The following is a 13,381-nucleotide window of genomic DNA, read 5'->3' on the forward strand; positions in this document are numbered from 1 at the left end:
GTGTCCTTTTTAAAACTTTTTGGGGTCCTAATGATTTGAAAATTAAGTTCATACATCCTAACATAGCAAATTGTCAGAGAATATACTGAAATACAGCATCTACATGATCAGTATTGCCTGCCTATTTGAGACAACTCCATCATGTATTAGAGAACCACTTTACTATGGTAATACAGAACACACAACACATGGCTTCTCTTAAAACTGGAAACAAAATTTTTATGAACTCTGCCAATGTAGAGTAGAGGATCAAATATGAATAAGGTACCACTGTGGCATTTGTTGATCACAGAAAAAAATCATATTACTTTACTAATTTTAAATTCTGGGCTTATTTATATTTTTGCATGTATCTCTGTTATATTTCATAAATATGCAGTACTTGGACTTACTCTTAACAAATAAACCCCAAAGAGATGTCCAACATAATTACCTACAGTGTTCTATCTTGTTTAGAAGGTAGGCTGGGTGAGTTTTGCCCATGGGACAAATTCAGGTGGTAAATAAAAGTCAGGTCAACAGATAACTATTTCAATACACCCTCCTTACACAGCATGGGTGTATTCTCATAGAAAGAGCACAGAGGAGGAAAATCTGAGATATTAGAAAATATTGAGTCTGGTAAGCTAGATCATCACCCTGATTCTCTTCTTTAAGACAACTCTGAATATATCTGTGTATTTGTTTTACCAACTATGATTGGGCTTAACAATTATTTCTTTGCTTTGTTACAAATTAGAAAACAAAACATGGTCTTCTTCTATTATATCTAAAATTCTGTGTTTTATCACCAGTTCTCAAACCACAAAGAAGTATGCCCTCTGAAATATGCTTATGTCTGCATCAGATCATTTTTATTTGTCTGCTAAAGCATAGAAGCCACATACAGCTGTTCTTCACAGCCGTTACCATTTAATAGAGTGCTTTTACATCAGATATGCTTAGTATGCCAGATAACTTTCAGCATAGAGACAAATGTAAAATGGGTCACCAGTCTAAGGAGATGTAATGTGAAACTTAGTTATTGCAGGTTAAAATGAAAGGAACATGAGATGAAATAAAGACATGAATGAGCTACTAGAATATGTTTCTTACTACATCAGTGTACAATGTACAGATCTATATTGTCTAAGTCCTAATATGTGAATAATTGATGCAAAAGTATGTCTTAAAATATTTTAGAGTTTATAGCATATAAACTTTCTATTTACATGTTCATAACATACTATTGAAACAGAAAAGTGTTTGAGACAGGGATATACTGTCAATAGGTGATAGTGATTTGACCAGATCTCTATAATATTTTTTAAAAGTCTATGCTCAATCTATTAAATACATTATATGTAGATAGCTGTTAATAAAGTGATATAACTATTCCACAGTAATTTAATGAACATTATTTTTACATGTTATGGTTTTCCTACTCAAATGTTTCATAACAATGCACATACCCAGTTTTGCAGAAACTCCTTTTGGAAGCACTCAATTTCCAGCCTTGACTATTATTGTTACAAATTATTCTAGCAAGTGCAAATTATATTTTTAGAAAGTGTTCACACTGATGAGAAACTAAGTTTGGAGTGGGATTCAGATGCCCTGCCTTTAAAGGGAGCAAAAACACATTTGGTATAATATCAAATTTTTTCCTTAGAAAACTGGTAAGTCTTTATTACAGAAAATAGTTTCATTTTCAATTTTAAAAATTAGCATCTAATGTAAACCTTTGCCATAGCAAACGTTTTGACTGATTTATTTTCCTTGCTCCTTAGTTCATGCTTCTGAGTTCTCAGAAAATGGGAAGGTAAAATAACACATTATACGGGAAAGTGAACTTCTCCATATCCACACCCTAGGATTTCAAAGGATACCATAGACAAGACACAAAATTTGAGAAGAATACCCAAGGAATTACTGAAGGTAGAGAGAAATTTTGCATATATTATCTCTCATGCAGCTTGACTGTTGTCAATATTACCTGACAACAGAGATATTGTTATATTTTGAAATAAATAATAAGTTTTCACTGGATGCTTAACTTCACAGAAATGCTAGACAATTGTCACATACATTATTTATTTATTCATATGTATATGTGATATATTATCATCTTTAAAATAATAGCAGATATCAATAAAAAATGATACAAATTGAAGAGAAACAATAGATGATGATGGTAGATAAAGATGACTGATAGATGATAAACAAATATATACTAGGTGAATACATACTTTATGATAAAAGTCATGAATATTATATGGTATAGTGATTTATTATTACTTGTTGACATTATTTAAAATAAATATGTTCTAACTATAGCCTTAAACTTTATATAGTGTTCAAGTTTGTATCTGAATTGTTCTTATGTTCAATTAATCCACTTCTATATTCATCTGCATTAACATTTTTGCTAATGAGCTTAGTTGTCCAAATGAATTCCCTGATACATTTTAAGTTATGGTAAATATGAACATGATGTTCACCTCCCAATCATGTGCTTGAGTATCATATATAGTATTCTATAGGTTCTCTCATAATCACTATTACATTTCCTTCAGAGGAGTAATATAAAAATTTAATGTTATAAAGTATTATAAAAGAAACTGCATTGTAGCTTAAAAGAATAACTATTTATACTAATAAAAACAGAAAAACTGTAACACATTCAGTGTGTTGAAATTCAGTAATTAATTATCACCTCCCAAAGATATGAGTAAATTTTTCTCATATAGTGAAATAACTGTTGGCTCCACATTGAGAATTAGCTTAAACTGAACTAGTAGGTAAAATCTCCCTCCCAGAGGAAGACATAATCATTTGTAACCTCTCAGCTTGCTGACCTGTGTTTTTGACTACTCTCATACAGAGAATATTTGTGAAAAACTGTACATATAAATTTAATTTGATGCTCTGCTTCCATGAAAGTTAATCATGGCTCATGAGGTTTTACTTTGTTAGTAATGCCATTCATATTTAGTAAAAACTTCTCTTTACAATTATGTGATGTACAGATATAAAGTCTAAGGTGAATGTCAAATTCTACAGGCAATTTGTCCTCCACAGCCCTACAATCATCTTTCTTTTTCTGTAGGTTGATTCTTAGGACAAAATGAATGAAGTGAATCAGTCTGTGGTGTCAGAATTTGTGCTTTTGGGACTTTCCCACTCACAGAATCTTCAGGTCTTGCTCTTTGTGATATTTTTGATAGTTTATCTGCTCATTCTGTTAGGAAATATTGTCATTGTGATCTTAATAACCATTGACAGCCATCTCCATTCCCCTATGTACTTCTTGTTGGCCAACCTGTCCTTTGTTGATATATGGCTCTCCTCAGTATCCACTCCAAAAATGGTCACAGACTTTCTAAGGGAAAACAAGACCATTTCCTTTGCAGGATGTATGTCCCAGGTCTTCTTTGATCATTGCATCGGTGCAGCAGAGATGGTGCTGTTGCTGGTTATGGCTTATGACCGCTATGTAGCCATCTGCAAACCTCTCCACTATTTCACCATTATGAACCTGAAAAAATGTGCTGCATTGGTGTTGATTTCCTGGACAATTGGCTTTGTGCATGCCTTGAGTCAACTTGTACCAGTTCTACAGCTACCTCTCTGTGACCCATTGGAAATAGACAGTTTTTTTTGTGACATCCCACTGGTAATTAACCTAGCCTGCATGGATTCCCATGATTTGGATACTTTAGTAAATGCTGACTGTGGAGTTGTGGTTGTGACTTGCTTTATTCTGTTGCTCATATCCTATACTTATATCCTTATCACTGTTCATCAGAGCTCTAAGACTGGGGCATCAAAGGCCCTTTCCACGTGCACTGCCCACATCACTGTGGTATTGCTCCTTTTTGTACCCTGTATCTTCATCTATGTTTGGCCCCTCAATATCACCTGGTTTGACAAATTTCTTGCTGTGTTTTATTCTGTTGTTACACCTCTCCTAAATCCAGCCATTTATACACTGAGAAATAAAGATATAAAACATTCTCTAAAGAGATTAAAAAGTTCTTTTATTAATAACAAGATAAATACTTAATGCCCAGGAAATCCACCATAAATGTCTTAAGATGATATTTCAATGAAATTAGGAGAGGTTAAAATTTGGGGTATTTAAATTTCATGTACAATAATTTCAAGTATTTAGTATAATTCTGAAAATCAGAAGCTTTAGTCATATAGACCACTAAACTACTTCTGATTTTTTCAAATGCTGATCCTTCTAGTTGAGAAAATTATTAAATGTTTCTTAAATGTCTTTAGTAATATTAAAAGAACTAATTGTATTTTTCAGGCTCATATCTAATAATTCTGTAAAATTTGCTTAAATATTGTTCTAACAAAACAAAAACTGTATTATTTGCTAATTTACAATATCCCACAAACATTTTATTCACTCCTTTGTAGAAGGGCAACATCACTATCTTTTCTTTTATTCTATCTTGCTCCAAAAACACTATAGGGAAAATTTAAAAATCATGGAAAATTAAACAAAATTTATGAACAGCACTATAAACAGCTATGTATATTGTTTGTTGTTGATTTTAATACTTTAAAAAATAAATTGTTTTATGAACAAATATAATATTTTCTCAATTATGAATTTCAAGAACTAAAACTTTTCTTTAAATTTCTATCTATTATTTAAATAAATTCATGAACTATAGTTTTTCATGTATATATCCGGAGTATTGTGTCCATAAGGTCTTATTTCTTGGCCCAATGTTTCTTATAATCTTTATACTTCTTTCTCTTCATAGCTCCCTGAGTGCTGAGACAAAAGATTAATTGAATATAGGACTAGTGTTTTAAGACTGTTTCAAGTTTTCTCATTTTGTGTATATTGCCCATTTCTGGGTCTCATCTATAGAAAGAACTTCTCTGAGGATGGATGAGAAAGGAACTAATATATGAGTATAGCAAGTCATCTGGAGTCATTTTATGGCTATATTATTTTAGTAGGACAGTACTATTTCATTTTTCCATGTTTAGTCTTATGTTCTTGGCTACATGAACAGTGTCTAGCATAGGTTTAAAGTCAAAAACAAAAATGAAGAAACGCATGATATAGTGACATACATCAAGAGAAACTGAAGAAGCTACGATGATATTAGACAATGTATGTTTCAGATGGAAGAACATTACTAGAGAGAGAAAAAAGACAATTTTACATAAAGTAGCTCAACTAATTATAGTTATAACTTTGAGCAGCATGTTCTAAACTTTGTGAATATTCTGAATTCTAAGAATACGAAATTCTAAGAATGTTTGAAATGTGTGGTTATTCTGAATTCTAAGAATAAGAAAGTACATACTTGAATAAGTATAATAGTCAAAACCCTAAGTAATTAATATAGCTACATATAATTAATCAAAGATGAACCCATTAGATAAATTTATATTTACATAAAACTTGAACAAGAATATCCCACTTCTGCTCTCTAAATACATAGAATATACAATATGTTGCATAATTAACTGGGCAATAAAACAAGTATTACTTTTTTTAAATCTTATTTTTAAATAGCTCATATATGTGTACAATGTAACTTCATCATATCCATTCATATTACCTTCATCCAAATCTCCCAAGGTTTCTTCCAGTACATGTCCCTTCTAAATTCATACTCTCTTATTAGTAATCCAGTGAGTCCAATTAATACTGCCAAAGTGCACATGAGTGTTGAGTTATCTACTGGGATATGAGAAAGCTTCAACTAGCCAGTTCTCGATATAAAATGTGTTTTCTGCCCAAACAGCTATCTATCTAAAGTAACTGCTTAACTGGAGATGATGCCTTACAAGCTGCTCTTCTCTCCATATTGGAATTTTTAACTGTTTTGATCTTAGTCTTCATTGTTCACCAGCAAGGTAGATAAGACCTGTTAGTGAGAACAAGCTAGAACCTCATATGATACACAAAACAAGTTCAAATGTTCAGGTCAAATAAAAAAAAAAAACACAACTGTTAAGAAAGGACAAGAGATAGCAATGCCCTCCAAACACTACTAGTGAATGAAAATCTTCAAAAGAAATCTTCAATGAAAATCACTCATAAGAATATCAGAGCATAGAATTTTAAAAAGCAATTATAAATATAATCACATAATCCAATGAGTTTAAAAACGACGAACACACACATGTGAGAAGTTAAAGAATGAAAAGTTAATTATTGATTAAAGTCCAAGAAAAAAAAGCATACAGTAATGTGGAATGATAAAGACAATTGAGGGTTTGAAAAACAAATTTATTTTGTTCACCCTTCTGAGTGTGATTGAAGCATCCTCAGTCAACCTCCTTTTATTATTATTGCTATTATTGTTTTCTTTAATCTTTTTTATTTTTATTGCCTATTTTATTTATTTACATTTCAAATGTTATCCCCTTTCCAGGTTTCCACTCTAGAAACCTTTTATCCCACTCTCCCTCCTCCTGCTTCTATGAGGGTGCTCCCACACTCACCCACCCACCCATTCCTGCCTCCCACCCAGGCATTCCGCTACACTAGGGCATCAAGCCTTCCCAGAACCAAGGAGAGCTCCCATTGATGTCCTACAAAGCCATCCTCTTCTATATATGCAGCTGGAGCCCTGGATGCTTTTAGATTGGTGGTTTAGTCCCTGGGAGCTCTGGAAGGTCTGGCCTTCCTGTCTCCATCTTTAATCTTTTTATACAGTCCAGTTATTATTCTCCTCCTAGTCTACCCTGGAACGGTTACTCATCCTATTCCTCCCCCCCCCCAAAAAATCTCCAAAAGAATGTCCCCACTGGCCAAACTCAACAGGCCTCCTCATTCCCTGGAGTTTCATATCTCTTGAGGGTGAGGTGCATCTTCTCTCACTGAGGCCAGACCAGGGAGTCCTCTGCTGTGTATGTGTCAGGGGCCTCCTATCAGCTAGTAAATGCTGCCTGGTTGGTTGTTCAGTGTCTCAGAGATCTCCAAGGTCCAGGTTAGTTGAGACTTTAGTCTTCCTATGGGATCACTCTCTTCCTCAGCTTCTTTGAGCCTTTCCCTAATCCAACCACAGGTGTCCCTGACTTCAATCCATTGGTTGCATGTAAGTATCTGCATCTGATTCCTTTCGCTATTTCGTGAGCCTCTCACAGGACAGCCATGCTAGGCTCCTATCTGAAAGCTTACCATAGAATCAGTAATAGTTTCTGGCCTTGGGGCCTCCACTTATGCTGGATCCCAATTTGGGCCTGTCACTGGACCTACTTTCCCTCAGTCTCTTCTCTATTTTTGTCCCCACAGTTATTTTAGATGGGAACAATTCTGGGTCAGGGTTTTTGATTGTGGGATGAATAGGACATCATGAAACTGAAAAGCTTCTGTAAGGCAAAGAACATAGTCAATAGGGCAAATCGGTAACCTACAGTTAGAGAAAAAGTCTTCATTAATCCTACATCTAATAGAAGGATAATATCTAAAGTATATAAAGAATTCAAGAAGCTAACCTCCAAAAAAAACAAACAACCCAATTAAAAATTGGGGCATAAAACTAAACAGAGAATTCACAACAGAGGAATGTCGAAGAGCTAAGAAGCATATAAAGAAATGTTCAAAGTTCATAGTAATCAGGGAAAGGCAAATCAAAATGACTCTGAGATTTCACCTTACACCAATCATAATGGCTAAGATCAAAAACTCAGGTGACAGCAGATGTTGGCAAGAATGTGGATAAAGAAGAACACTCCTCCACTGCTGGTGGGATTGCAAACTGGTACAACCACTCTGGAAATCAATCTGGAGTTTCCTCACGAAACTGGAAATAGATCTACCTGAAGACTCAGCTATACCACTCTTGGGCATATACCCAAAAGTTGTCCCACCATACCATGGGGGCACATGTTCCACTATGTTTGTAGACACCTTATTTGTAATAGCCAGAAGGTGGAAACTACCCAGATGTCCCACAACAGAAGAATGAATACAGAAAATATAATTAATTCACATAGTGGACTACTATTCAGGATATCATGAGTTTTGCAGGCAAATGGATGGAACAAGAATATATTATCAAAAGTGAGGTAACTCAGACCCAAAAGAAAATGCACTGTATGTACTCACTAATAAGTGGATATTAGCCAAAAATGTACAGACACTCAAGATACACACCACAGAATTCAAGAAGGTTAACAAGTTGAAAGGCCCAAGTAAAGATATTTCAATCCCACTTGGGAGGAAGAAGAAAGCAATTAGGGGGCAGAGTAAGGGATGGAACTTGGTAGAAGAGAGAAGGGTGAAGGAAAAATGGGAACATAATCGAGTATTGGGGGGAAGGAAGCATTAGTGAAGCCCTGAGGGCCAGCAGAATGAATGGAAATACGTAACCTCAGAAGGTGGGAGGTGAAGAAACCCTCTAGAACATACCAGAGACCTGGGAGGTAAGAGACTCTCAGGACTCAAAGGGAATACAATACCACCTTAGATGAAATTCCCTACAGTGGGGAGAGGGAACTTGTAGAGTCTACCTCCAGTAGAAAGTCAGGACATCAAGTAGAGGGTTTCTATCACACAGTCAAAACCACTTGACCCCCTACTAAGTGGAATTGAGGCATTCTCACTTGTCCCTTTCTTCTTGTCTAATTTCTTTTGGTCCATGGGGTATATATTATTATGGATATTTTGTATTTTATGGCTAATATTCACTTATCAGTGAGTATATACCATATATATCTTTTGAGTCTGGGTTACCTCACTCAGGATAGTATTTTTCTAGTTCCATCTATGTGTCTACAAAATTTTTAATAGCCGAATAGTATTCTAGATGAAGTCTGTTGTGAAATTCTGTCTTCTAGAAATGATAAGGAGACTCTTCTGGTCTGTACCTCCACTTACACCCATGGTAGATTGGCCTGCCTGCTCCCCTACCCAATAGCCCTGCCTGTCTTACAGAAGGACTGCTATAACCAGGGATACAGGTGAGACTCCCTCCCAATACCCACACCAGCTGGGTCCCCCACAGACCCCAGAAGGCCTCAGATCTGTCCCTCACTGCCAGAGCCCCATTGCCCATCAAGTCTGTACCCATGTCAGATCAGTTTGCATGGTTCCCCATCCATCCCATAACTCTGCCTGGTTCCCAGGAAGACTAATCTAACCAGGGACACAGGAGGCATGCTCTAACCAGAGACAGTACTGCTTGCCTCCTAGGAGGCCTGCTCTAACCCAAGGCATACAGCACTACTGGAATTTGATGAGGCTTGCTCCAATATTAGACACCCAGGCCAGTTAACATTAAAGACAATAAGATGGTGAAAGGCAAGTTCAACAACACCATGAACAGAAGCCAATGCAATTGACACCATCCGAACCCTGCCCTTCTACCACAGCAAGTTCTAAATACCCTAACACACGTAAAGAGGACAATTCTGACCCTAAATCACATCTCATGAAGCTAATAGAGGCCTTAGGACACAAATATTTTTTAAAGAAATACAGGAAAACACAATTAAACAAGTAGAAGCCCTTAAAGAGGAAACAAATAAATCCATTAAAGAAATACAGAAAAATGCAAGCAAACAGGTGAAAGAATTGAACAAAATGGTCCCAAGACCTAAAAGTGAAAATAGAACCAATAAAGAAATCACAAATGGAGGCAACCCTGGAGATGGAAAATCTAGGAAAGAGAACAGGAACTACTATGGAAGCAAGCATCACAAACAGAGTGCAAGAGATGGAAGAGAGAATCTTGGATGTAGAAGATACCATAGAAGATATTGATACATTGGTCAAAGAAAATGCAACATGTAAAAATATTCCTAACCCAAAACATCCAGGAAATTTGAGACACAATGGAAAGACAAAACATAAGAATGATAGGAATAAGAGAGTGAAGATTCCCAGTTCAAAGAGTCAGAAAAAATTTTCAACAAAATCATAGAAGAAACTTCCCAAACCTAAAGAGTTGGTCATAAATGAACAAGAAGCCCACAGAACAGCAAATAGGTTGGACCAGAAAGGAAAATTCTCTTCCCACATCATAACCAGAGGAAATGCACAGAGGAAAGAAGTAATATTAAAAGCTGTAAGGGAACATAAACACATAACATATAAAGAAATATAGGAAATACACTTGAATGCTCAACAAAGAGTCTAAAAGTGAGAAGACACTGGACAGAGTTCTTACAGACCCTACAAGAATACAGATGCCAGCTGAGACCACTATACACAGCAAAACTCTCAGTCACCATACATGGAGAAACCAAGATAACAAAATCAAGATATTCCATGACAAAATCAATTTAAAAAATTTTTTTAAAACCAAGTTTTTAAAGCCATTTTATTACCAACTTAGACATGAGCAAGTCTCCAGGTTAAAAATATTGAACTTTCTGGTAAAATTGATGATGACCATGATTCAGTATAAACCCTAGTCTTGCCATTGTGAGAAAACTTACAGACTCTGCTTCATTCTCCTGCAGTGTCTTCTCAGAGTTATACCTGATTTTGTTACCAATTTTCATTCAAATCCATTGAGAAATGAGACAATTTTGCTTCTGTTTCATGGCCAGGAATCACTTTATTCTGAAAGTCTTATGAGAATAAATGCCAAGAAGCCAAATCAGGTATAGAATACACAATGTCAGAGTAATGACCTAACCAAATTTAAACATCTTTCTACTAATCCAACCCCACAGAGGATACTAGAAGGAAAACTCCAACACAATGAGGGTAACTACTACATGCAAAAAAACATAATAAATTAATCATCTCACAACAAATTCCAAAGAAGAGAATCACACACACACATAATAGCACCTGCAACAAAAAATAACAGGAACTAACAATAATTGGTCATTAATATCTCTAAACAACAATGGACTCAATTCCCCAATGAAAGGACAAAGGTTAACAGACTGAATACATAAACAGGACCCAGAATTTTGCTGCATACGGGAAACATGCCTCAGTGCCAAAGACAGATACTACTTCAGAGTAAAGGGCTGGAAAAAAGTTCTCCAAGCAAACCATCCCAAGAAACAAGCTATAGTAGCCCTTCTAAAATCCAATAAAATAAACTTTCAACCAAAAGTAATCAAAAGATATGGGGGAAACCATTTCATGCTCATCAAAGGAATAATCATCTAAAGTGAAGTCTCAATTCTGAACGTCTATGCTCCAAATGGAAAGGTACCCACACAAGGAAGGTACATACAAAAGAAAAGACAAGAACTTAAGCATCTCACAACAAAGCCTAAAGGAGACAACCAAAAGCACATAAAGCCAACTACATAAACAAACATATCAAAACCGACAGTCATCTGTCTTTAATATCTCTCAATATTAATGAACTCAAATCACCCAAGAGTGGCATTGCTGGTTCCTCAGGTAGAAATATTTCCAATTTTCTGAGGAACCACCAGACTGATTTCTAGGGTGGTTGTACCAGCTTGCAATCCCACCAGCAATGAAGGAATGTTCATTGTTCTCCCCATCCTCACTAGCATCTGCTATCATCTGAGGTTTGGGGGTTTTTTTGTTTTTTTTTTTTCTGTTTTGTTTTCTTTTGTTTTATCTTAGCCACTCTGACTGGTGTCAGGTAGAATCTCAGGGTCATTTTGATTTGAATTTTTCTGATAACTAAGGATGTTGAACATTTCTTTAGGTGTTTATCTGCCGTTTGAGATTCCTCAGTTGAGTATTCTTTGTATCCTATTTTTGTATAGCTGTCTCCTGAGAGGATTTGCCAATGCCTGACTAATACAGATGTGGATGCTTACAGCCAACCATTGGCCTAAGCACAGGGTCCTCAATGGAGGAGTTAAAGAAAGGACTGTAGGAGCTGAAGATGATTGCAAACCATAGGAAGAACATAAATATCAACTAACCAGAACCATGACTCAAAGGTTAAGAGTCTTGGTTTCTCTTCCAGAGTTCCAAAGTTCTATTCCCCAAACCCACATGGTGGCTTACAACCTTCTGTAACTCCTGTTTCAGGGAATATAATGTTCTCTTCTGGGCTCTTTAGGCATTTCATTCATGTGGTGCAAAAACATACATACAAACAAATTATTCATATACATTGATTACAAATATTTTAAATAACTTAACTTTTCCAGTTTAAAAGTAATTTAGTACCTTACATTAAAAATAGATACTTCTGGTGAAATTTTATTTTCATTGAAACCAGTATAGAAGTTTCTCAAATATATAAATAAAATTATCATGTAAAATAGTCTTAGCAGTCTTATTCTGTATCAAAGGAACCACAAGAAATAAGCATCCTTACTCTGGTATTATTTATAAAACATGAATCATTTTCTTATCCATGGATGGATGGATGGATGGATGGATGGATGGTGAATTTACAGGTGGATGGATGGATATATGTGGCTAAAAAAACTCTAAACACATACCCCACATACACACTCAGTAGCATAATATTTACTCTCAAAGAGTAAAATAATCATACTATTTCAATGAATAAAATAAACATGCTGTGCATAAGGAAACAGTTAATAGTGTATACTTTTGTATTAAATGAAACAAACAAGGCTCAGAAGCAAGGCATAAAGTTTTTTTTAATGCACAATTATCTGAAAAAGCACTGTTAAATATACTGGTCTACATCTAATGAAATATCTTTACCATACCTCACCATAAGGTTCAAGGATCATCATGAAAGAGGGGACAGAAGGATTTTAAGAGCCAGGTGTACTGGACATTTGCCAAAGAAGGGGTATTATTGCCAGACATAACAGAGCTGCAGTACATATGAGCTCACAACAGTTTGACTCCATGCATAAAGACCTTCAAAAATTCAGGTTATACAAAAATCCCAGCATGCTTTAGGAAGGAGTTCATGTACTCTAACTCCTAGATGTGGGTATTGGCAACTGATGGCATCTATGGAAAAGACACTCAGATTTCTTCAGAGATCTGAGAGCCCCTAAGAAGCTGTACATGCTCTAGTAGTGCAATTCTCAACCTATAGGTTGTCACCCCTTTGACAACCATCTACTTCCAAAAACATTTACATTAATATTCATAACAGTAGCAAAATTAAAGTTATGAAGTAACAACAAAAATAATTTTATGGTTGGGATCATCACAACATGAGGAACTGTATTAAAAGGTCAGAGCATTAGGAAAGTTGAGATCCACTGCTCTAGTAGTGGTTCTTACATCTATTCAAATACAGGAAGCACTAAGTGGATTCAATGGGTTTAAGAGAGAGAAAGTACATAAAACTGGGATGGAAAAGTGATGGGAGTGAGATCAGAGATAGTGGAGATAAGGGAAAGGAGAGTATATTTATGAAAATGCATTGCATGTATGTATAAAATTCTCAATACAATGAAATATGCAAAAAGTTGGAATTATATAGTTAAGAAACTTCAACAACACTTTAATAGTTTCTCCAAATGT

General features: G+C 35.4%; 1 protein-coding gene across 1 annotated transcript; it reads left to right on the top strand.

Annotated features, from left to right (window-relative positions):
• Positions 1-3,106: 3,106 nt before the first annotated feature.
• Positions 3,107-4,045, top strand: LOC114620916 (olfactory receptor 4K3-like). Its single transcript, XM_028767092.1, has one exon. It carries the CDS (start codon positions 3,107-3,109, stop codon positions 4,043-4,045), a length of 939 nt encoding a protein of 312 aa, XP_028622925.1.
• Positions 4,046-13,381: the final 9,336 nt, after the last annotated feature.

Source organism: Grammomys surdaster, unplaced genomic scaffold, assembly GCF_004785775.1.
Source record: "Grammomys surdaster isolate TR1022 unplaced genomic scaffold, NIH_TR_1.0 170, whole genome shotgun sequence".
In the NCBI taxonomy this organism is placed as follows: domain Eukaryota; kingdom Metazoa; phylum Chordata; class Mammalia; order Rodentia; family Muridae; genus Grammomys; species Grammomys surdaster.